Source organism: Dermacentor andersoni, chromosome 3 (assembly GCF_023375885.2).
Source record: "Dermacentor andersoni chromosome 3, qqDerAnde1_hic_scaffold, whole genome shotgun sequence".
Taxonomy (NCBI): Eukaryota; Metazoa; Arthropoda; class Arachnida; order Ixodida; family Ixodidae; genus Dermacentor; species Dermacentor andersoni.
The window spans coordinates 208,629,649-208,656,245 of record NC_092816.1 but is presented as its reverse complement, the minus strand read 5'-3'; the positions used below and the strand labels follow the sequence as shown (position 1 = coordinate 208,656,245).

At 49.8% G+C, this 26,597-nt stretch overlaps 1 protein-coding gene across 2 annotated transcripts in view; it reads left to right on the top strand.

Moving 5' to 3' along the window:
- Window positions 1-26,003, top strand: part of LOC129384496 (histone-lysine N-methyltransferase PRDM7-like) — a 100,290-nt gene extending 74,287 nt beyond the window's left edge. Inside the window, exons 7-8 of one of the 2 annotated variants that reach the window (XM_072287025.1) lie at window positions 19,326-19,479; window positions 25,309-26,003. In XM_072287025.1, the coding sequence (XP_072143126.1) occupies window positions 19,326-19,479; window positions 25,309-25,786 (632 nt within the window). In that variant the 3' untranslated portion in view covers window positions 25,787-26,003. The remainder of the gene's footprint in view (window positions 1-19,325; window positions 19,480-25,308) is intronic. The other variant, XM_072287026.1, reaches the window with a different exon arrangement.
- Window positions 26,004-26,597: the final 594 nt, after the last annotated feature.

The following is a 26,597-nucleotide window of genomic DNA, read 5'->3' as shown; positions in this document are numbered from 1 at the left end:
CTGCTTTTCGCTAACTGCGCCACTACGCCGAGCGCGGCCACTCTGCTTGAAAAGTACGCCGACGAAATTAGTTAGAATAATGTCTGGGGTCAGAGAGAGCACCAAAACTTACCCCGGTAAGATTCAGTACGCGTGAAACTGCGTCACACGGCAGGTGCTTTTCGTCTCAAAGCCAGGTGCGGCGAGCGTGCCTAAAAACTACCGAAATAAGTTATAATTATGTTTGGGCTTATAGAAAGCGTCGCAAAGATCTCCCAGTACGAGTAAATAACTTAAATTAACTAGGCTTGGACGGCGGAGCTGTTTTTCGGTAACTACGTCACTATATAGGTTCAGTTTTCTGCAGTAAGTCTAAACGTGCTTGAAGTGCGTCGCAGACTGTCGAACAAAATTGCTCACCTTGCTGTAGTCCAGTAGTGGAGCTGTGCCGTGTTGAAATGCAGAGGGAACAAAATAAAACGCCGGGAGCCCAAAAAACGGGCTACATCCAAAACAGACGGGTCGCTGAGCACGCGAGCTTCACATGCACAGCCGGCCTCGCTCGCTCCTGCGGCTTGTCTGGCGTATGACGTATGCACGCGCGTCTGGCGTGCCGCTACCTTCTGGCTAGGCAACGCACGAAAAATAAGTCGCAATATATAAGTTAATTTACACGCAAACCTTTTTTTTAGTGGGAAAGAATAAAAAAATTAAACGTTGTCTGTAAGTTTATTTCACATTTTTTTTTTTTTTTTCTGATGCCCGCGTCAACTAACGGATGAAGTTGAAACTAGGCGTGACGTATTTCGTGTTGCCAGTTTTCGAAGAGTGTCCCCTCTTGTTGAATTTCTTTCTCTATGCCGAGAGCGCGAGCACCTCTTCATCGGCCGGCTGATGGTGATTGTGCGTCCATAGGGCGCGCCAGTCGTCTTCGCTACAATTGCCCCCTGGAGAAGGAGGAGCCATCCTGGCGACTCAAGGAGAAGCGCAGACAAGGGGGTCGTAATAGGGTTTAAGCCACTGGACGTGCACTGTCTCGCGTCCGCGACGCCTAAAATCAGTAGATGGCGTTAGCGGCTCGACGACGTAGTTGACTGGCGTCGTCTGTTGTACGACGCGGCAGGGACCGTGGTATTGAGCGAGGAGTTTAGAGGATAGACCAGGGGTGCTTGAAGATATCCAAAGCCAGACTAGTGAGTCCGGCTGGTAGGTGCAGGGAGGTCGGTCATCATCGCGACGCAATTTCGGAGACTCTGGTCTTCCGCCGTGAACGAACGGGCCAGCTGACGGTATTCTTCGGCATACTTGGAGGCCTCAGACAGAGGCGTGCCCTCTGATGGGTCGGGCCGGTTGGGGAGAATGGTATCGAGCGTACAGGTATGTCCACGGCCATATACCAGAAAGAATGGCTAAAATCCCGTTGTGGCCTGTGAAGCGGTGTTATAGGCGTACGTAACATATGGCAAAACAAGGTCCCAGTTGGTATGATTCGATGTAATGTACATGGATAGCATGTCGCCCAAAGTACGATTGACACGTTCTGTTATGCCGTTCGTTTGCGGATGATAAGTTGTAGTGGTGCGATGGGCGGTATGGCACGCGGTCAGAAGGGCGTTAAGAAATTCGGAAAGAAACACACGCTCTCTGTCATCAGAAGTTCCCGTGGTGCCCCATGATGCAGTATGAAGTGATGCAGGAGGAAGGACGCAATGACGTGGGCTGTCGCTGTTTGCAGTGCCGCAATTTCTGCATAGCGGGTGAGGTGGTCGACAGCGACAATAATCCAGTGATTGCCAGCCGATGTGCAGGGAAGAGGACGGTAGAGATTGATGCCGACGCGGTCGAATTGTCGGGACAGACAAGGAATGGACTGCAAAGCACCAGACGTACGAGGGGCAGGAAGCTTGCGTCGTTGGCACGCTGTGCACGAGCGAACGTACTTTAGCACAAACGTATACATGCCACGCCAATAAAAGCGGGAGCGAAGCCTGGCGTAAATCTTGAAGAGGGCAAGCATGGGCGCATTGCGGGTCTCAATGGAGAACGGAGCATACATCTGTGCGCACATGGCGGGGGACGACTAATAACCATTTGCGGCCATCGGAAGCGTAATTTCGACGATAGACAACACCATCCCGTAACTCAAAATGAGACGCTTGGCGGCGGATAGCGCGTGAAGGGCGTGCTGTTGAAGTGTTCGAAATGCAATCCGTAAGTGGCGCAATCCAGGGATCTTTGCGTTGCTCCAGAGCCATGTTGACGTGCACAGGCAACAAAAATGCCGATTCGATGACTGAAGTGAAGTCATGTCACTAGGTGTGAGCGACCGAGAGAGGGCATCCGCATCGGTGTGTTTACGGCCAGGCCAGTAAATGACGCGTATGTCGAAGTCTTGTAACCGTAGAGCAAATCGCGCAAGGCGGCCAGACGGATCTTTTAAAGTCTATAACCAACATAGAGCATGCTGATCTACAACGGCGTCGAAGGGGCGGCGGTACAGGTAGGGTCGGAATTTTCCAAGGGCCCAGATGATAGCCAGGCACTTCTTTTCGGTGACGGAGTAGTTGGATTCCGCTTTCGTTAGTGTCTTGCTTGCGTAAGCTACTACGTATTAATCATGCCCACTTTTTCGCTGTGCAAGCACGGCACCAAGTCCTACGCCACTGGCGTCGATGTGCACTTCCGTAGGGGCCGTGGGGTCGAAATGGCGCAGTACGGGAGGCGAAGTGAGCAAACGCCGCATTGTTTTAAAAGCATCGTCGCAAGCTGTGGCCCAAGTAGAAAGTCGTGTGTCGCCGCGAAGTAGCTGAGTCAAGGGAGAAATGATGGAAGCGAAATTCTGGATAAAACGACGAAAGTAGGAGCAGAGCCCGATAAAGCTCCAAAGTTCTTTCAGGGACGTGGGTTTCGGGAATTCGGTGGCGGGGCGAAGCTTGGAAGCATCAGGTAGTATGCCATCTTTCGATACGACGTGTCGAAGTATTGCAAGCTGCTTGGCTCCAAAGCGACATTTCTTCAAGTTGAGCTGGAGGCCTGCCTCCGTGACGCACTGCAGGACTTGTTCGAGACGGTACAGATGTGTGGGAAAATCTGGAGAAAAGACAACGACATCGTCAAGGTAACATAGGCATGTCTTCCATTTTAGCCCATGAAGGAGATTGTCCATCGTTCGTTCAAATGTTGTAGGGGCGCTGCAAAGCCCAAACGGCATAACGTTGAATTCATATAGGCCTCCTGGGGTCACAAAAGCTGTCTTCGGGCGATTGGCAGGATTCATAGGCACTTGCCAATCGCCTGAGCGTAAATCCAGCGAAGAAACATACTCTGCGCCTTGCAAACAATCCAGAGCATCGTCGATGCGCGGTAGAGGGTAGACGTCTCTGCGAGTTATGTTATTAAGACGGCGGTAGTCAACGCAAAATCGAATTGAGCCATCTTTTTTCTTAACCAGGACTACAGGTGACGCACAGGCACTATTAGAGGGTTGAACCACTCCCCGCTCAAGCATTTCGCGTACTTGATTTTCAATAACACGGCGCTCCGCGGGTGATACACGATAAGGCCTCTGGCGCAGTGGTGCGTGGGCGCCGGTGTCGATCTCGTGACGTACAGTCGATGTGTGGCCTAGTGGAGCTTGTTGACAGCCGAACGTAGATTGGTATTTCCGTAAAAGGCTGAGAAGCTGCTAACGCTGCGTAGGGCTCAGGAGAGCACCTACTGAGCTATGGAAGACGTCTTGCATAGGCTTGGAACAAGTCAACGACTTCACGTCTGAACAGGTGTTGTCAAGAGGTGCGTCAAAGATGGTCACTGAGTAGGCAGGCTGAAGACGTCCAAGGCACTCGACACGACGTAAGACGAGATGCGTGGTCTTAGCGTTGGAAACGAGCAGTCGCGTGCAGCCACCGCTGACTGTTAGGACAGCGAAGGGAAGAGAACACCGTCGGCGAACAAGAATGTCCGATGGGATAAACAGGGCAGTAGTGTCAGTGACGAAAGTAGAGCAGGTATTCGCAATCACAGAAGAGTGCGTAGGGATTGTGGTGTCTTCTGTAACGGCCAGTTTGTAACCAAAATCGTCAAAGTCATGTACACGGGTACCAGGAAGCGGAGAAAAGTCAACTTCGGCGCGAGAACAATGATGATGGCCTGATGATCGGAAAGAAAGTCCCACCCCAAGATGACGTCGTATGAACAGGATGAGAGGACGACAAACTCGACTGTATACGCGTGTCCTTGAATGACCATGTGGGCGCTACATGCGGAAACAGGGGTAATGCACTGGGAACTTGCTGTCTGCAGTGACAGCGCAGATAAGGGCGTCATTACGTTTCGAAGCTTGCGGCAAAGTTCTTCCGTAACTACTGAAACGGCGGCACCTGTGTCGACTAATGCCAGTCTGACGACTCTTTCTACAGATACTTCGATTACGATCGTCGGAAGAGAGAGAGGCTTTGTGGGTTTCGACTGGAAGGCAGTTCTCGCCTCTTGAACTGCGGCAGCTAGTTTTCCTGCTACGACGGGGCCGGACCAGGGTGGGGGGGGACACTCCCCGGTTTCGGTGGCACAGGAAATTGGCGCCATCTGTGTAATGGGCGAACGCAAAAATTCGTTTCCCTTGCATGGCCTCGTAGATCATCGCGCGCACGCGCGCCGGTGGCCGAGCCCTTCCCCCTCCCCAACTCCTCTCCAATCGCCCTCCCTCGTTACTTCCCTCGCAGCTCCCTCACCTTCGACTGTCTCCGCGCGCACGCCGTGCGGCCCCTCCGGCCCGGAGCCAGCTCAGCACGCTGCATGACGTTTCATGTTTCGTTATCTGCTGTTATCGCGAAGCGTGCGCTGCTGAGCGTTGACCGGCGTGGCTAGTTTCGTCAGTTTCGTGGTCCTCGGTAGCTGTGCTTGTGCTCCGCGATGTTTCACCCGTTTCACGACTCGTACCGCTCGTGCATCGTGCAGTGGTGCACAAATACCTCAAAAACAAGCCCTGCAGGGTTGTTCCAGGTGCCTAAAGACAGCAGGTGAGCGCTCAGACCCAAGGACATCAGAAGGCGCATGTACACGAACACAGCCCTGTCCATTTGTGTGCTGCATGAGGCTCCGGACGTCGTTGCGCCTTGATTGTGCTACACTTGCCTTTTCCCGGTAGAGAAAGCTGACAAACAGATGTTCCTCCTCATTGTCACCTGGTCTGTGACTTGTGTTTTTCTGTGCCAAGTCTTATTCTGCAACTTCAGTAACTTGCCTAGCTTTCCATACCGCCCTCACTGCTTTTGCTGTGTGTCACGTTCTACAAACCTACTAAGTACTTAAATATTACTGTTAGTGTCTGTGTGCTATCTCAGTAACCCCCGATGGGAAAACCGCGCGAACAACCTTCATGTGTAGGCATGATACGCTTTTCTTTTTCTTCTGGAAAGCATGAGCATTGCAAGTGTCCTACATGCAGATTTTTGCAGTTCGTGTTTATTATACAAAGGAGAGCCCAGTAGGTATGACTTAGTGCCTTAAGTGACGTAATTTTATTGCTAAGCATTGCATTCGGGTCGAAAGAAAAGTTGTGTTGTTGGCTTATTTTACCTGGTCTTTGATTGAGGAATAAGCCTTCCTTTCTGCGAATGTTTTCTATGTGCTGCTGCAAAAGCCGACTACCTTCTGTTCCCCTTGCCACCGTTACTCAAGCTGTGGCCAAGTGCAAACTAATGTGATAATGTGTGTTTCAGTCTTTAGTATAATGTTATTTTTTTTCTGCCATGTTTTTTTCAATTTGTTCAGCAGTAATGAACATGTCACGCATTTCATATACTTTCGTGCATATTTATAAGTAAGCTTTCTTTTGGTATGGCTCTCAATCTAACAATGCTAGCATTTTATTCTATTTTTCAGGTATTTTGCGTGTCATTGTTTTTGCCGTTACCAGTGAGTTTTCTCTTTCTATAGTTGTCATGACTATGTCATACACGTCGTCCAATTTTGTGCAATATCTTAGTGCATATATCAGGAGCTCGTCTACATTTCGGTCTTGAGGACGTTATATAAAAATCTTTTTTTTATGTGTGTACATGAAACGGCGTTCGCGTTATCTAGCGCTTTCTTTTGTTATTTCACCATCTGTGAACTTTTGTCTTTGGTACTCTTGTATATGTCATGCACCTTTCATTTTTGCTCATTTTTTGAGCGTGTATCACACCGCATTGTAAGAAAAATCAGCTTTCGGAAAAGAAGTCAATAAAGCGAGACAAAACATCTGTTGTGTTGGAAGTGTAATTTTTTTTATGCCCCGGCACATGCTGGTATAATATAAGTATGGGCAAGACTGCGTGCATGCCAACGCATAGCCCACGGCGCACCACGCGCCAGCTCGCAAGCAATGCCAATGCGCTGCCTAGCGCGCGCATTGCTTGCGAGCTGGTGCGTGGCGCGCCGTAACAAAAAGCGCGCCGCCTACGGGTAAAAAAAAAGTGAGCGGCGCGTGCGGCATGGGGGAAAGGGGGATAGGGAGTGGAGCAGGTCGGCATAATAAAAACAAAAAGGAAAGAAAAACGTTTGGGAGAGGAGGTGCTGCGCGGCTGCTGTTGCTGTTGCCATGACAACGTAAACAATCATGTGCGCCGCCATTTTGCTTCTGCGTCGCCCATTGGCTAGGGCCGTAACTGAAGGGGACCTTGGCGCTAGCGTCGAAAGAGCGTCTGCTCGAAAACGGCCAATGGGAGCCATACGGAGTGTCCCCCCTCCCTGGCCGGACGCCGCCGCATGGGGGAAAGGGAGCGGCGACGAGGGGATGGCGAGCATTTATCACGGGCAGAAGGAATGACGTTGCTCGTAGACGGCAAGTGCGAGTCATTTGGTGGCGCGAAGGACGAAGCTGGCGAAGCGTAGGAGCGGACAGGTTAACCATTACCTCGAAGCCATAAGGCACGGCGACAGTGCCGTGCCACGTGACCAGGGATTCCAGAGAAGCACACGGGGCGATTGTCGGGTGTACGCCAGGGTCCCGTGCTAGCTTGATCTGGTGGTGTATACTGGAGGGATTGGACGTGGCGGTGCAGCAAACGGTGCTGCTGAAAAAGTCGATGGAGGTGGTCGTGCTGCAACCTCGGCGTAGCTTAGAGGTACAGGCAATGGTGGTGCTGCACTAGGGGACTGAATAGCTTCGAAAACTTGTTCCTGGAGCATCTGACACAACGTAGGAGCCAAAGACGGCGTAGGCCCTGGGACGGCGGTGAGTAGGGATAGGTGGCGGGCGACTTCGGAGTGTATGAATTCCTTGATTTTGCCGAGCAGATGGTCATTGTTAGTCACATCAGCTAAACTTGCAATGGAAGTAGCGGAGACCGAAGAACGTCTAGTGAGTAGACGTTGTCTCGTGAGTTCGTCGTAGCTTTGACAAAGTTCAAAGACTTCGACCACGGTCCGCGGGCTTTTCGAGAGGAGCATTTGGAATGCGTCCATTGGAACCGGGTTGCTGGGAACGGCTGCGCAAGCGCTCTTAGGCACGGACCTTCCGCACCTCAGGCAGACCGAAGACTTGCGTAATGCGCTTCTTGAAATCTGGCCAGATGCTGAGGTCGGATTCGTAGTTGTGGTACCACACGCTAGCGACACCCATGAGATAGAAGTTCACGTAACTGAGCTTCGCAACATCGTCCTATTTATTGTGGGCACTCACCCACTCTTATGTCGAGAGGCAATCTTCTACGTCGTATTCGCCGGAACCGCTGAAGATCGGAGGATCGTGCTGACGCACTGAGCCAGTACAAATCAATGTTGGCGATGCCGCAGGTGTCGTTTGGCTGGCATCGTCAGGCATGATGGCCGGCAGTGTCCGATTACGTAGTTTCAGGGTGGTTGGGGAAGTACTACCCAGCACAGCTTCACCAAATATGTAATGCGGTTTATGGAGCAGTCAGGAACGCGACCCTCTCAATCGAGCGTCAGATACCGAGAGCGCGCGCCCCTCTCCGTCGGCAGGCTGATGATGATAGTGCCTCCATAGGGCGCCCCAGTCTTCACCGCTACAGTATATATATATATATATATATATATATATATATATATATATATATATATATATATATATATATATATATATATATATTGTCAAGGTGCTTGTTGACAGAGTACGTAAGGAGTGAGAGATCGAACTCGGTGCGCTAGGCAAAACCCTGCGAGCAGTCAGAAGCGGCCCCGAGCATAAACAGCTGGTGATGCGCCTGACTAACTGGCACTTCGTTACATTCCATACGCTGGAGATGCGCCGGGCTAAACGGCGCTTCTTCATTACATTTGTCCCCCAGAGAAATAGGCGCCATCCTGGTGATATAAGCATAAGGTAGCATAGAGGGATCGTAGAAGGGCTTGAGCCGATCTACATGAACAGTTTCGCGACCGCGACGGCGCTGATCAGAAGACGGTGACACAGGCTCTACGTCATAGTTCACGTGGGAAGTTTTTGCAATGACACGGTAAGGTCGATGATATCGTGGGAGTAGCTTAGAAGAAAGGCAGGGAACTAAATGAGGAACCCACAGCCAAACCAATAAATCGGAAGGGAAGCTTGGGGGTCAAAGCCACCACGACGAAGCTTCTGGTGTGTCTGATCTGCGGTGGTAACACAGCGGGCGAGTTGTCTGCATTCTTCAGCATGCTGCGCAGCTTGAGATACAGGAACACATTCTGATGAATCAGGCTTGGAGGGTAGAATGGCATCACCAGAAACATATCACCAGAAACACATGCAACTTTCTCCCTGTATTTGTCCCAATTAACAACTTGGCTAATTATAGAGCCGCGCATATGGAAGTCGGCAGTAAACACAAATTGGATAGTGATCCCTTCCAATACGGTCAGGTGCAGTCGACCGCTTTACACGGACGTCAGGTGAATGCAAGTTTAGGTTTATGGATGTGGCTGAGGCTGGAAGCCGGAAGAAAGTGGGACTTCCGTCATTGGCCACGCCCAGGTCCAAACTGTCGATAACTTCTACAAGTTTGCGTCCGCGGGAATCTGTGTTCCTGTCACCCCAGACAGAGTGATGTGTGTTGAAGTCACCGCAGATAATTCGGGTCATTGGGCAATGTCACAAATCTGCTGGATAAACAAATCCATTGCTACCTTCTTCGGCGGAGACAAGTATACGGATGCAAGAGAAAGAGTTCGGAAGCCGAGCCGTATCCTCACAGCCGCTACCTGAATATTATCGGTGCAACGATCCGTGACGCTTAAAGCCACATTAGGAATCTCTCTTCGTATGTAAAGGGCAGCACTTCCTGCGGAAAATGACTTTATGCTGCAATTCTGGTGACATATCGAGTCAAAGATCTCCCGCTTGGTAGGCCAGCCTCCGAGAGGGCCAATACTGGAACACAAGTTTCTTTTAAAAATAATTTCATTTCTGCTAAATGACTTATAATCCCAGCGCAGTTGCATTGCATAATAAACGGCACTTATCAGTTATTTTTGTTGCGCGAGGTTGGAGAAAACCAGCCATATTATAATATAAAGTTCGCTGCGAAGGTGGTAATTATGTACTCAAAGGAAAGAACGAGCTGTAGAAAGTTCTTCAGGGTGCCAGTCTGAATCGCTTGAACATATGAACGTATGACTTCATACAAAACTCGCAGAAAGTTGGACAGATCCCAATTTTTGGGGGCTCCTTATTTTGCTGTACGCACTGCCTCACAATTTCAACAAAAGGTGCGGACTGGGGCCGGCTCTTGGCCACTGCACCTGGTTTCTTCATCTCTTTTGAGGCAAGGGAATGTCCTCCATGTCGTCAAGTCTGGCTGTTATCTGGTCGCTAAGGAACTTGGACACTTTTTGCTGAAGCAGATCGAACAAGCGACTCACCCACAGAGGACTTTGCCGTCTTGCTAGGGTCAGGTCGCTCGCTGACGTTGCTTGTTACCACGCCACGAACTTCCGACTCCAACGCAGGGAACTCAACTTCCGACTCTTACGCAGGGAGCTCGTCACTTCCAGATATCGGCTTCTCAGTAGGTTGTGGTTTGGGACCACTAATGAAAGACAGTCGACGGTGTTAGGCACTTGCACGGAAGGGTCAGCCACCGAAACTCGCTGCATGGTCACCCCCACAATAAGAGCAAGCGAAACCTGCCTTGCAGGCTTTGTAATCGTGGGTGCCACCGCATCGTTTGCAACGTTGATCTTTGATGCAAACTTTGGCTACATGCCAAATGGTATCGATGGTGCAGGAAGGTTCGCGGCCGTACAGCAAGGAAAACGAAAAACAAAAACATTGGTGGCTTCAGTGGCAGTACTATAGCCGAACGCGACCAACGGAAGAACAGCATCCCAGTTGGAATTGTCGGACGCGACGTACATGGCGTGCATGTCGCCAAGAGTACGGTTGAAACGCTCCGTCAACCCGTTCGTTTGCGGATGGTATGCGCTAGTGGTCCTGGGGATGCAATGACACTCCTTCAGAAGCGACATCGCAACTTCAGATAGAAAAGCGTGGACTCGATCACTAAGAAGTTCTCGAGGGGCTCCATGACGAAGAACCAAATGCCGCTGTATGAATGATCCAACGTCTTGGGCAGTGGCAGATGGAAGTGCAGCGGTTTCTATATAGCGTGTGAGATGATCCACTGCGACAATAATCCAGCGGTTGCCAGTCCCGGTGAAAGGACGTGGACCGTAAAGGTAGATTCCGACGCGATCAAAAGGACGGCACGGACAAGGAAGCGGCTGCAAAGGTGAGGCAGTGGAAGTAGCGACCGACTTTCGGCGCTGGCAGTCGAGTCAGCAGCGAACGTACTTGCGTACAAACTTGTACATGCCAGGCCAGTAATACCAGACCCTAAGGCGGGTGTAGGCCTTTAACACGCCACCGTGTGTACATTGTAAATCAGTAGAAACGATGCTCATAAATCAGCCCGAAGATGACTCAGTATTACCAGGAGCCATTGCCGACGCTCTGGGAGATAGTTGCGACGGTAGAGGAGTTGCTCGCCAACAACAAAGTGATGCGCCTACCGCCGTAGCGTGCTAGATGCTGTAACAGTGGCAGGATCAGCGAGAAACTCCAAAACCTAAAAAATCCACGGGTCTTTGCTCTGCTTAGAGCGCATGTCATCGATGGCAAGTGCTGACAGGACGAAGTTCAGTGGGCAAGGACTGTGCGCGTCAGTTGAAATGGGCGACCGGGAGAGAGCGTCGGCATCGGCATGCTTGTGTCTTTCAATGAGGAGAGCCAGCACAGCGCATGGTGGTCTGTTACTACATCAAATTGGCGGCAGTATAAGTAAGGTCAAAATTTCGTAAGGGCCCAGAGTATGGCTAAACACTCCTTTTCTGTAACAGAGTAGTTTAGCTCTGACTTTGTCAGCGTGCGGCTGGCATAAGCAACGGCGTGTTCCTCAATACCACATTTGCGTTGGGGAAGAATCACCCAAAGGTCGACTCCACTAGCATATGTGTGGACCTCAGTTGGGGCAGCGGGGTCAAAATGTCATAAAATAGGAGGAGAGGTGAGCAGATGGCGAAGGATCGTGAACGTGTCATCGCATGCTTTCGACCAGGCGGATAGGGCGTTGCCTCCAGCAAGCAGTTGATTCAAATGGGCGATGGTCATAGCGAAGTTCTTCACAAAGCGGCGAAAATAGGTGCACAGGCCGATGAAACTGCGTAATGTCTTCTGGTTGGTGTGTTTGGAGAACTCCGCAACTGCACGGAGTTTTGCAGGATCCGGAAGCATGCTTTCTTTGGATACGACGTAGCCTAATATGGTAAGCTTACGGGCAGCAAATAAGCATGTTTTCATGTTAAGCTGCAGGCCAGCCTTGGGAAGGTAGCTTAATACCTCTCTGAGTCATTGGAGGTGAGTCGGGAAATCAGGTGAGAAGACAGTGACATCATCTAAGTAGCACAAACACGTGTGCCACTTGAGACTGCGCAAGATGCTGTCCATCATACGCTCGAATGTATGGGGCGCATTACATAGGCCGAATGGCATGACATTAAATTCGTATAATCCGTTCGGGATGACGAAGGCGGTTTTCGCGCGGTCAGCCTCTGCCATGGGGATTTGCCAATATCCAGACGCAAATCCAAAGAGGAAAAGAACTCGGCACCTTGCAAACAGTTAGAGCATCGTCTATGCACGGTAGGGGATATACGTCTTCGCGCGTAATTTTTTTAAGCTGTCTGTAATTTACGCAGAAGCGAATCGAACCATGTTTCTTCTTTACAAGGACGGTTGGTGACGCCCACGGCCTATCGCACGGCTGAATCACGCCACGCCGAAGCATATCGCCCACTTGTTCGTCGATGACAAGGCGTTCCGAAGCTGAGACACGGTAAGGACACTGCCGGAGTGAGGCGTCTGAACCGGTGTCGATGCTGTGCGATACTGTGGTGGTGCGGCCGAGATAATGTTGACGGCAGTTGAAGGAGGCGGTAAATTTGCGTAGCAAGCTGATAAATTGAGCGCGTTGTGTGGTTGTCAGATCACTGGAGATTGACGGATGGAAGCACTCCAGCGGCGGTCGATTGGCACTATCGAGGGCGGCGAGGGACGTCAAATGTGCGTTGTCGTGGGCATCGAAGAGCATTGAAGAATCCACAGTCTGCACGCAACCGAGGCACTCTCGCGATGCAAAGTCGGCAGACAAGACACATTGCACACACACATGACACCAAGGCCAGCACTGAGGGAGATGACGGCAAATGGCAACGGAAGGGAACGGCGACGTACGAAGAAGTCACATGGCGTGAACAGCATGGTTGCGTCACGTGCTGATGCGCAAGATATGGACACGACGGCGACTGGCTGAGGCGGGATATCACTAACTTTGGCCACAAGCATTCTTGTAGGCGTCACAGGATCTTAGTCTATGGCTGCATCGGCAAGAAAAGACAACTCCACCTCGGCGCGGGCACAGTCTATGATGGCATTGTTTTAATAAAGGAAATCCCAGCTTAGGATAACATCGTTGGAGCAGGTCGGCAGCACAACAAATTCAATGACATGAAGCGACTCCTCAATGACAACACGTGCAGTGCAGGCTCCCAATGGTTCGGCAGGCTGTGAGCACGCAGTACTCAAATACACTCCGCAAAGTGACGTCGTTACTTTTCCTATTCGTCAGCAGAGTCCTGCGCGTAACACCGAAATTGCTGCGCCTGTATCGACCAGTGCGAATGTTCGAATCGCTTCGATGAATATCTCAATGACATTGCAGGAGTTATTTCGAGGCCTTTGGCAATCGAAGGGAACGCAGTCCTCGCCTCAGGAACTGCGACACTTAGTTTCCCTGAGGTAGAGGGCTTGGCCGGCGTCTCATCGGTGAGATGGAGCGGCGGCGTGGGGATGGGGAACGAGTAGCATGGTTTACAACAGGGGTTTCATCCGGCGGCACAGGAGAATGTAGCTGTAGAGGGGAGTAAGTGCTCATGGGTCGGCGGTTATCATAAATGTGCAGCATACGGCGTCGACAAAAGCGGGGTAGGTGTCCCGGAATACCACCATGGCAACAAATTGGACGGTTGTCCGCAGTGTGCCAAGGATTTGGCTGACGTGGTAGCTGTGGTGCAGGCGGTCAGAAGGGATTTGGGGGCGGTCGCGCAACAGATTGGAAAGGTGGACGTCAAGCGAAGGGTGGCCTTGCAGCCACGTCAGCGTACGTCAGGGGCGCCGTGACGACAGGCGGTTGAATAACAGCTGGCAAGCACTCTGCGACTTGCTCCTTGATGACGCTTTGTAACCCCGGTGTCAATGGAGAGTGCGGTTGCGCGTTCGTAAAGGGCACCAGGGAAAGCTGCCGAGCAACTTCTTCTCGTACGAATTCCTTTACCTGGTGCATTAAAAGCGACTCGTGAACATCTAACGTCATACCTGAGACAGCGGCAAACTCTGAGGACGGATGTCATGTGACTACCCCACTGCCTTCGAAGTTCGTCCTAACTCTGACACAGTGGAATGACGACAGACACTGTGGTCGGGCTTCGGGGTATGCGGGTGCATGTGCCAGTTCACTTCTGTGATTAGTCAGGGCAATGCCGCCATAACCATTTAGTCTTATGAATGGTCACAGCTAGAGCCGAAAGTATAATTTGAGGAAACTTAGCTCTCTTGTCGACAAAATGAAAATGCGATGACTAACAATCGGTGTCGTAGAGCGAAGAGTTACACGCGTATGTGAGCAAAGACATAGCCACGCCGCTATACCCGTGATCAGCGGAAGTAGAGAGCGACAGAACGACTAGCGTTTGACTAAGACCACTTAAGGTCGTTGCATGTTTGTGTTTGTTCTAGCGCGAGCGAGTGATGTCAGCGTAGGCACTGTAGAAACAGCGGTAAGCTTAGTCCGCAAAAAGCACTCGGAGACCGCTATATTTAACGATAGTGCCGTGTCGAAGAAAGCTTGCGACATTAGCTACAGAAGCGCGCGTGCCAGGGAAGGATTGATTGGCGGCTTACTGTTAGGCGTATTTGGAAACCATAGCGATAGGCACACATTTTGCGAAAATGTACAGGGTGAAAGGGTCGAGTGATTTGAAAACTAATTTAAAGCGCTCGTATGGTATGTAAGGAGACTGAGAACAGAATCAGGTTAGATGGACGACCTTCTATATGCCTCGCAGAGTTCACAAGTGGCGACATAACGACGCACAAAGTAGCATGTACCAGCCAAAAGGAATTAGCGTGCGCTTACTTGCGTGACACGCCATGCTGGCTTGCCGTCAGGGCATCATAGTGTGGCGTCATGACGGTTCAGCTTCCGGCACAAGAATCCTTGAGTTTGGTTTATGCAAGTAGATGCCCGTTTTCAACTCCGGCGCATCACTTCACACACTGCAAGTTGCCTGCACGTCGTCGCCGTCTCCCCGCTAGCATCAGGCATCACCGATGCCATAGACGACTTGCTATCGGGTACGCCTTCGGTCACATCATACGACGACCTGAAACGCACGGTCCTAGAGCGTCTCGAGCCATCGCAGCAGAGTAGGCTCCAACAGCTACTCTCGGAAGAACTCGACGAACAACGACCGTCACAACTCTTGCACCGGTTTCGTCATTTGCTCGGTGGCCACTCCAAAAACGAGAGCCAGCTTCTCATTTTTTCCGCGCTGTTCTTACGGCGCCTCGCAGAGTCCGCATATATGGTGCTGCGGGGTTCCGACGAGACGAAACTGGATCGGCTAGCTGCACTCGCTGACCACATATGCGACTGCTGGTCGCCGGCACAGCTACCTATGGCCGCTGCGACAGTCTCAGAGGCGGGAGACCGACTCTCGCACTTGGAGGAAACATTCGACCACTTTACCAGTACACTAGAGAAGCTGACGATGGGTGGCAGCATTGACGACAAACTCAGGCTCAACCATTCACCTTACAGACTCGCAGCGCACCTAGAGACCTGCCGCGGCATTTGTGCTGGTACCACCGTCGCTTTCGCGAACTAGGAAGTCGCTCCAGCCAGCCCTGTTCGTGGATGGGAGACGTACCGGCCAGTCGCTGACGGCGGCATGCGACAGCGGCCCTCGCGTAAGACACATATTCTTCGTAGTCGGCCGCATCACTGGCACTCTGCTCCTCCTTCACATCGGAGGCTGAGCTGTCTATCATTCCCGCCACGGCCGCAGATTGCCAACGCAACAAGTCCACACTTGCACACTCCGGCCCTTGCACAGATGGGTGTTTGTGATCGCCGAAGTCAGCTTCGCCATACTGGGAACGGAGTTCCTCAAACATTTCAACCTAGATGTCTGTGTTCGAGATCGGCGCCTAAAAGATAACGCCACATCCCTCGATGTACTTGGCCTGCAGTCAAACCTCACCTCATCTGGCATCCGTGCGTCGCGGCTGGTCTCAACGTAAGACAAGGCACTTGTTGTGTACCCGCAACTCGCGAAGCCCCGAAACAATCCGCTGCCCGTAAAACACAAGATGACGCATCCTATCACCACCTCCGGCCCACCTCTCACCACGCGGCCACGGAGGATCGCTGGACGGAAGTTGTAGGTCACCTGCCATGAGTTGGAACACATGATTCAGCTCGGCGTTATTCGTCCTTCCTCTAGTAATTAATCTTAACCTCTTCATCTGGTTCAAAAAGCAGGACAGTCTCGACTGGCGGCCTTGTGGTGATTACCGGGCTTTGAATGCTGTCACTACTCCGGATCATTATCCCCTTCCCCACATATGTGACCTCGGCGCTCGTCTCGCAGGAGCGAACATATAAGACAACGTTTAATTCATGAGCGCGTACCACCAAATTCCTGTCGAACCTAGCGACATTCCAAAGACAGCAATCATTACTCCATCTGCCTTATTTGAGTTTGTCCGTACACCTTCAGTGTTTGAAGAATGCGGCGCAAACTTTTCAAAGGTTCATGAATGAGGTTACGCGTGGACTCCTGTTCATTTTAGTCTACCTTGGCGACATTCTTGTTGCAACTTGCACATACGAAAAGCACCTTCGCCTTGTATTTGAGCGACTGGATGAACACGGCCTGGTTCTAAAACCCCAGAGATGCCTTTTCGTAGTTGAGGTCCTGGACTTTCTTAGCCATAGCATTTTACCCGAAAGCTTCAAGCCACTGAAATCACGGGTGCGGGCATTCGAGAACTTTCTCTCTCCAACCTCCTCCGAAAGGTGCGCGAGTTTCTTGGGCTCACAAATTTTCACCGGCGCTTGTTACGATCCTGCGCGCAGGTTATCCAGCCGCTCACAGAGCTGCTGCGTCGCGACTGCAAAAAACCGCCTATCTTCCCCTTGTCTTCGGAACACAAACACTCCTTCCAGGAAGCGAAAACACGATTCGCAGCTCCAGTGTTGCCGATTTATCTGTTTCCCGACACCCCAACTCACCTTATGGTAGACACGTCGACCGCGGCAGTGGGTGCAGTACGGCAGCAGCACGATGGCACAGACTGGAGGCCGCTGGGTTTCTCAAGGCGCCTGAAACCTGCAGAAGCTCGCTACAACACCTTCGGGAGGGAGATGTTGGCCATCTATAGCACTGTCAAGCATTCCCGCTTTTTTTAAGGTTATAGCTTTTAAAGTCTAACCGACCACAAGCTGTTCACCTCTGTTTTCAAGAACAATTGTTTCTGGTACTCAAAACGTGAGCTTCAGCAACTTTCATTTATCTCCGAATTTTTTGCGCACATCCGCCATGTCTCTGGTACCGAAAATGATGCAGCTGAGGTACTGCCGCGGACCGGCGCTTTGCCTGCTGTCCCCGTGGATTACCAAGTTCTAGGCTCCGCCCAGCAGAACGACGCCGAGCTGCCCCAATAGCGGAAATAGGCTCGTCGTTCGAGTTTGCGGTCATTGGTTGCGGACAACATTGGTGAAGTGCGACACATCGCAGGCAGCTCCCCACCTCTGCGTGCCTCATCAGTTTCGGCGGCCAATATTCCATTCGCTGGATAGGCTAAGCTATCCCGGCATCGGCGCGACACAGATGCTTATCATAGACCGCTTCGTCTGGCCAGGAATCAACAAAGGCGTTCGAAGTTGGGCAAGAAGGTGGCAAGCCGGTCAAGCCGTCAAAGTGACCCGGCACACGCGTTCAGTGGTGCAGCCGTTTCCATCAGCATAGAGCCGTTTCGACCACGTGCGTTTAGACTTGGTCGGGCCTCTTCCGCCCTGCCAAGATCTCAGGTACCGCCTCATAAGTTTCGATCGGTATCAAAGGTGGCCTGAGGCGAGGCCTCTAGAAGACACCATGGCCGAAACGGTGGTGGAAGCATCTGTTGCTACATGAGTGTCGCGGTACGGTTGTCCTCTGCGAATAAATACCGACCGACGCCAACAACTCCAAAGTTCGCTCTTTTCTGTCCGGGTGGGACTGCTCGGCACGCGCCTTCACAACACCACGGCTTACCACCCACGTGCACACAGCAATGGCATAGTCCAGCGTCTCTTCCTTCAAATGAATGTGTCAGCGACCGCCATGCTCGACAGACAGCACTGGGTGTAAAGGCTACCCCTTGTACTACTTGAGCTGAGAACAACATTCAAGGATGAGCTTGGAGTCGGCGCAGCCGAGATGCTCTATGGATCAGCAACGCGCGTTCGAGGCCAGTTTTTCTGCACCCAGCAATGCACTTCACCAGCGGCCGCGCAGCACTTAGGCTACATTCCTGGCTCGATTTTCATCGACATACACCGTCACGTAGCCTGTGTTTAGTTTCCCGATAATGGACACAACCACACACGTCTTTCTGTGGCGCGACTCCATCAAGTCACCACTTACTTCTTTCTATGAAGACCCCTTCCGTGTGGTTCGCTGTCAGAGAAATCCTTGAAGATTTACATACATGGCATTGAAAACAGAGTGTCGCGCGACCGCGTGAAACCAGCCTATCCTGAACATTAATGCTTCATACCTTCCACGATTCACACCTAAACCACTGGCATTCTAGAGGGGCGGGGGGGGGGTGCTTGTAATGACCGTTCGTCACTTCGTTGTCTGCGCTCCTTGGAAATGCAGTTTGCCGCACCGTGGGCGTCATTGCCCTTTGATACCCTCACCATGCCTCGACGTGGGGGTCATTGCCCCCTGCTCTTCCGATGGGGGCGCCACCGTAGCGACTCGGTAAACCTGCTTTTCCTTTTGAATAGAGCCAGTCAACACTCCGTTGTCAACCTGTCGAAACGTGTCTTACTTGCCTCCGCTAAACCGAGCTCCCAACACCATATATTGGCTGGCGCGGACAATCGTTCTCGTGCGGTACGTTTCAAAGGAAGCGAAGTGTCGCGATACTTACACGCTATTCTGTAGATCGTGAGAACCAGCGCGTGGGTTACGTATGTGTGCGATTCACACCAGCCGCCGCCGACAAATCTACCAGACCAAGCGTGCTACTCTGGCGCCATCTCGTAGTCATCATCGCCGTACCCCCCTCTCCGCTTCCCTCCTCTTTTATTTCATCGCCCGCGGCCATCCGTGTTCACTTTCATCTTTCGTTAAGCTCGTTCACTTGGTTACGCCGTTGACGCCACCGACAGTGATGCTCGCCGCAGGTACGGGCGCCTAAGAACTGCCTGCTAAAATGAGTTGGGTGCCGTGCAACCGCAAGCGCCGAAAATGAGAGTGAAGGAAATGACGAAAAAAAAGAGAAAAATTATGAGATATAGCGCGTTATCGTGTCTACCGCGTGTATCTTCATCCCATGGGCTAATTGCAGCGTTGCTGACGCAGTCGTTGTGTTTCATTTTGATACGAACCCTTATCTGTTTACACAATGTCTTATCGACTTACTCTCGAAAGGTTACTCATAGCCGAATAAAAAGCTGGTCGGGATACTGAAAGTGTCAGTCACAGTTATCGTTATTAAAAGTTATTCTCACAAATTTAATATCCGAACGCAGATTCTCTCCGGCCACGAGAGGTATTTTCCTGCACTAAATGCGGGGACTGCTTCTCTTCGCAAATGTGCCTTGAAAGGCACAATCGCCATCATCACACCGAGAGGCCGCAGGGCGCGCACAGCTGTTCTACATGCGGCTACTCCACTAACCAAAGGTACGGGACAATTCCTCCCCAAGTAAACAGTGCAAGCGTTACCAAATTAAAAAAAAATTTCTAAGCCTACATGCTAACTGTTATCAGGCATACGTCAAGAACGTATTTCAGCTGAGAGAAATACTCTTCGGGCTCGACAGCTTTCCAATTTATTAGTGATAATGTGGTTTCAAGAAGTTTCTCTTGCGAGCACATTTTCCATACGAGGTCATGATTCTCTAGTCACGTGGGAAGAGACCATGTCTTCAAAGCGACTGCTACCTAGCAGCCTACATCGAGTTTCCCGGCAACTACTACAGAAAACTCAGGAAATGCTTGTGTTGCCCATGTCGCTGTCAACACAATGGAAAGAGGAGTACCAGATGTTCAGCCAGATTGTAAACAGCTGCAGTATAGGGCTGAACGATCACTTGCACCTTTTACCCTGAAACAGGAATCAAAGCTTTTGGTACATGTAACTAATTTGCAAATTATAGCACAGGAATTATGTCGAATTGACGCAACGAATAAACAGTACACTTTCTCTAATTTGCAAGGTCATCTTCAGGGGAAAATGTCCAATACCGATGATCCACAAACTTGTCATGAACTCAGCGCTAGCCATCTGTTCAGCAATGTACGTGATTATTTTGGCACCCGCAGTGGTTGCTTAGTGTCTATGGTGTGGGACTCCTAAGCACGTGGTCGCGGGATCAAATCCCGGCCACGGCGGCCGCAATTCGATGGGTCCGAGATACTGAAACACCCGTGTGCTTAGATTTAGGGGCGTGTTGCAAAACCCCAGGTGGTGCGGAGTTCTCCACTACGGCGTGCCTCATAATTAGACCGTCGTTTTGGCACGTCAAACATCATAATTTAATTTTATTTTTAATTATTTCACCAATAACTTTAATCGAAAAATCTGTGTTAAAGAGAAGTTCGCATGCATTGCACCAAGGAGAGTGAAGCTAGCATGCGACAAATTTAGGAAAGAGGTGCTCCCAATATATCCCTATCATGGAGACCTTAACAAAACTCCTTGGCAGAGCAGAGGGTATTGAATTTTCAGAAAATTTTCACTGTCCAATAAATGAAGATAAGCTCACAAGTATCACGGACGGGGTTTTATACAAAAAGTTCAAATTAATACTCAAGGAGGCATGCATTCATCTTTTGTTATACCAAAATGCATTTGAAATTGCTGGCCCACTCGGCTGTGCTCGGAAGAAACGTAAGTTAGTAGGCATGTAGTTTACTCTCGTAAACTTCGCAAAGCACATAAATCAGAGACCACATTCAGCCGGCATTCTAGTGTTTGGATGAGAGCGTGATATTTCAGAATTTCGAAAAGAGAAAATATTTGAGCCATTGCTGAATGACTTCGTGCAGCTTGAAAGGGAAGGTGTTCATGTCATTTGCAACGGCATTAAGGCGGCAGTCGTGGGAATCATCGGAGAGAAACCTGGTTCGCATTTCATTAGCGGTTTTCGAGAAAGCTATAGCTTGGCGAACTTCTTTTGTTGGTACTGTCTAATTAGTTGGAGTTGCACAATCAGCCTTACTTGCGCGCAGAAGCAAGAACACCAGCTTAAAACGACCATGCTGCTCGCGTGGCTGAGGATAGCGGCGTACCGTTTGAAGGAGTAATGTATTGTTCGGTTTTCAACAGTCGTCAAAAGTTTCGTGGCTGCGATCTGAGGCTGCCACCTTGCTTCTGTCACGACCTCTTTCAAGGTGTGTAATTTTATGGCTTGCTGTTCTTCCCGAAATATTACGCAGACGAAAAACAGTGGTTCACTTTCGATTGCCTGAACTATACAATGTATTCAAGTTAGTGCACATAGGAATAATGCACTTAGCAAGTATTGCACGGTAAATGCAACTGCAATGAAATTAGGCTGTGAGGCTCTGAAACCTGAATGCTTACCCCGCAATGGTTGCTTACTGGCTATTTTGTTGTACTGCTAAGCACGAGGTCGCGGGATCGAATCCCAGAAGCGGTGGCCCTATTTCGATGGCGGGGAAAGGCATAAACGCCTAGGTACCGTGCTTTCGGCGCACGTTAAGGTACCCCAAGTGGCGGAAATTAATCCAGAATCTCCCACTACGGCTAGCCTCATAATCAAATCTAAGCGTAAAACCCGAGAACTTACCATTTAAAACCGGGTGCTGCTTTGTCTTCTTCCAATCATGATTGGCCACAGGATTAATAACAGTGATGACGCAGTGTGGCAAGTAGATCTCCATGACACTGAGGAATGTAAGAAACATAGTATGTGTGCCCACGGTAAAAGAGGAAAACGCATCACACTTGGCCATCCTTGGGGAGCAGTACTTTGAAGACAGATGCGAGCTTTCTCCGTCGGAGCCTTTAATACTGAAGCAGCACACTACGTGATTCACAGTACAAGATATACTTTGGTCCACGGATAAACGTGTGGTCGCTTCGTTTCGAAAGGAAACACGCTTTCTCGAAGACAAGAAACATTATTTGTAGCCTGTGTTCTGTCGAGTACGTTATTCGCGGTATTCTTTCTCAAATCAACCGTTTTTATAAGAACCTTTTCTCACCTTTGGTTCCGGCACGAATTTATCCGCCTTTATGGTTGGAAAATGATCATGCGCCTATATAAAAAACACTGCAGGGATGGGACACGCCGTTGGTATCCTTCCTTCCTTTTCTTGGTAGTATAGTTTATATAGTACCGATACATAAGGAGCTTTGTTTCACAAACATGTATACAAGATCAGTACTAGAGAGCCTTGGATGTGTAAGGACTGTACAATGAAATACATAAAACACTCTGAAATAAGTTTTATTACTATGTTGCTTCTCAAACAGCGTCAGCAATAATTTATTAGCTCTACGGTTTAGAGGTTACGAATATGTGTTGTGACAGCAAAATATATCGAGTTCTTACAAACAAAATATTTCCAAAGCTTTTCACTTTGTTGTCACAGCCTGTCGTGTACCCCCTCTTCCGTATATCCTTCCTAGCTTCTACATTAAAAGAAGCAGAATCACATAACGCATTGCAGGCATCTCCCAAACCAGAATAAAGAATCGCCTCATATGTTTGAGCCTTTCAATATGAAATTACGCTTCGCCGTATTCACGCTGTTTTTATTCCATTCAGTACTAGGCCGGACATTTCTGACAACACGGTGCAGCGATGTTTCAAACACAAGCCTAGAGCTGCGCGGCCGCAACCGCTAGTCATCATGACTTCAGCTACGTTAAAGGAAGAAAATGAAGAAAATTGAAAAATTCATGCCATGTACATAACTACCCAACAACACAAAAGTTCACAGACAGTGAAATAACCAAAAACGAGGTCGCGGGATCAAATCCCAGCCACGGCGGCGACATTTCGATGGGGGCGAAATGCGAGAACGCCTGTGTACGTAGAATTCGGTGCATGTTAAACAACCCCAGGTGTTCAAAATTTCCGGAGTCCCTCAGCACGGCGTGCCTTACTATCAGAAAGTGCTTTTAGCACGCAAAACTCCATAATTGTTTAAATAAAATAAAATAAAACTCCAGAAAACGCGAAGGCCATCTCATGTACACAAATATAAAAAACAATAATTTTATATAATGTCATAAAGAATAAAGTGTACAGGTGCTTCTGATATGCGCACTGAGAGCTTCTGATATACTCATTGAGCTATTGTATACAATTGGACGACGTGTATGACATAGTCATAACAACTAAAGAAAATGAAAATTCACTGGTAATGGCAAAAACAATGAGACGCAATATAACTAAAATATAGAATAAAACGGGAAGATTGTTTTACTGAAAGCCATACAAAAAAGAACTTACTGATATGCCTGCACAAAAGTATATGAAGAGCGTGACATATTTATTACTACTGAACAAAGTGAAAAAGATATCGCAGAACAAAAATAACGTTGTGCTAGAAACGTAAATACACATGTCACATTATTTTGCACTTGGCCACAGCTTGAGTAACGGTGGACGTAGCAGAAGGTAGTCAGCTTTTACAGCAGCACAGAGAAAACATTCGAAGAAATGCATTTGCCTCAATCGGAGGCCACGTGAAATAAGCCAACAACACGACTTTGTTTTCACCACGAATGCCATGCTTAGCAGTAAAATTACGTCACTTAAGGAGATTGAACTGCTGGGCTAGTTGGTTAACCGACATAAGAAACAAGTTTTGCACAAAAACCACAGACACAAGAAAGCGCCCGTGCTGTCTCCTTTTTTGTGTTTGTGGTTTTGGAGGAAAACACGTTTATTATGTCACCTAAGCCACTACGTCATACCTGCTGGGTACTGCTTTGCTTAACATACACGAATTGCAAAAAAACTCCATATAGGACACTTGCAGTGCGCATGCTTTCAAGAAAAGAAAGCTTATCATGCCTGCAAATGCAGGTTGTTAGCGCGATTTTTTCATCGGCAATTACTGAGATAATACATAAACACGAACACGAATTTTGCAGCTCTTAGAACGTTTGTAGAACGGGGACACACAGAAAAACCAGCGAGAGTGGAATGGGAAAAGCTCGGCGAGTTACTGAAGTTGCAGAATGAGACTTGGCACTGAAAAACGAAAGTCATAGATCAGGTGACAATGACGAGGAATATCTATTTCTCAGCTTTCTCTATTGGTAAGAGGGAAGTGTAGCACAATGAAGGCGCAACGACGTCCGAAGGCTCATGGTGCGCACACATTGACAATCGCCGTGTTCGTGTACACTCGCCTTCTGATGTCCTTGACTCTGTGCACTCACGTGTTGTCTTGAGGCACCCGGGAGAACCTTGCAGGGCTTGTTTTTGAGGTATCCATGCATCCATGCACGACTGCACGATGCACGAGCGGTACGAGTCGTGAAATGGGTGAAACATCGCGGAGCACAAGCACACGGCTATCGAGGACCATGAAATGACGAAACTTCACACTCCGGCACAGGTACAGCAGACCACGTTTCCCGATAACAGACGACAACGAAACATGAAACTTCATGCAGCGGGCTAATCTGGTGCCGGGCCGGAGGGCGGGCGCCGAGACAGTCGAAGCTGAGAGAAGACAAGGGGAGAGTTCAGAGGAGGGGCGAAAGAGCACGGCCTCTTTTAATGGCGCGCGTGCGCACGTTTATCTTAGAAGTTGTGCAATGGAGGCGGATTTACTTTCCCGCCCTCCTGATGCATGGCGCGAATTACCTCTGCCACCGAAGCGGCGGAATTTCCGAGGCCCAACCTCGTCGCTTCGCGTCGTTAGAATGTGTTTGCAGGCTGGCCAGTCGATGCTCGCGCGGTACAGTTAAAGAATTGGTCGAGTGCATATACGGTCCCACTACCCAGCATGGAGATATGGACGGAGCAGCCATATCTTCAAGTTGGATTCCAGCTGACAGTGTAAATGTCGAGCGTCGTGCCCGCTACATTTGGTGTTAACTCAGGCGAAGTTAGGAAGCAAGTAAAAACATATGAACTTAGTTGTAGCCAAAGTAAGAGCACCTAGTGGGAATGTGTCCTTCAATGATCATCGGTTGGCATTATTTTTGTTTATTTCAGTGAGTAAATGGTTATCAAAGCAATTGTGCTAATACCTAATTGAGTGCAGAGGAAGGCAGGTAACGGCGCTGCGTGACTGTAGTTTCAGTGGCGGAAACCGCCAGCGGCTGCAGCACAGGCTTGCAGCGGGCAGTGTCACCAGCCATGGCCATCACGTAGTCGCAATGCCTGGCGCCACTCTATGTTGTGCTCAGCCTTGTCGATTTTTCATGGTGTCCCTGTTTCTTGGCTCCACAATGCTGATAGCGTGACTGGCTGAATACTTGGTGGCCTGCGTTTCTCCTTTCTCTCACGTTCCTAGATGGCGGTTCGACCAGCACAGCTTGACTCACACAGGAGAAAGGCCGTACGTGTGCGAAATATGCAAAAAGGACTTCACATGGCGCACCGACCTCAATGTCCACTTGCTGGCCCACACTCAAGAGAGGCCGTACGAGTGCCCAGAATGCGGCGAGCGCTTCAACTGCTCATCTCACCTGCACCGCCACAAAAAAATGCACTCGGGCGACCCACGGCCGCACGTTTGTCCTGACTGCGGCAAATGCTACGCGAGAAAAGACTACCTCAAGGTGCACGTGCTCACCCACGTGGCAGAGCGTCGGTACGAATGCGCGGAATGCGGCAGGAAGTTTGCTGACCCGAGTAACGTCAGACATCACTACCTTTTCGTGCACGCCAAGCAGTATCCGCTCTCATGTCCGCATTGCGGTCAGGGATTTGCAAGTCGGCGTGACGTACGGCGACACGTGCGAGCGAGGCACGATGGCCAAGAAGATTGACTGCAAGGCTGGCACGACTTACTTGAGGATTGGCGTCGCAGCAGGCAGTGCATGCCCAATAAAATTTTCGCCACAAGATCGTGACGAACAAAACGCTTTCAGCAACTCAACTGAACGCATGGTAAGAACAGATGTTTAGTGGGCATTTGTCCAGTGGCATGAAAACACACTGCACAGAAAAAAGGCAACACAGGCGAATAATGTTTGTTGGTTTCGTTGAAAAGAATGTGCAGAAACGTAAAACTTGTCCACTAAGAAGAGCCTTTTGAAAGTTAGAGGTATTCGCAAGATTGTATAGTAGATAGCGAATAATGTAGCGCCTGCGAATTTCCTCATTTCCTCACCCCACGTAGTTGTCAGCGAGTGTAGTATGCCTATGTTTAAAAGATTATATGGCCGATAAATATACTAACCTTACTTCTTATAGCTGTCCACTAATTTGCTATCGGATGTGCCTCTTCGCGTTTTGAGCGAAACTGCTGTATTTTTTTATTTCTCTTACCTTTTTCCAAGGTTCGCTACTTTCTCTTCCCTCAGTGCAGAGTCACAAATTCTTATCTGGCTTCTGGTTAACCTCGCTGCCTTTTCTCCGTTTTCTTTCTTTGGATCTTCCATTACTAAGAGAGAATTACGTAATGAACATTAGGTACCCTAGTGGCATTGCAAGAGACGCCCAGGCAGAGCAAAAGACGTACACCTCCTTCTTTGCAAACAGCGTGACGTCACTGCAAGTGCCCATCTCATCAAGCGCACCTTCTAAGTAGGCGTTCTTTTTTTTCAAGAGAATGTTCATCCAGCCGCTTCTCACTGC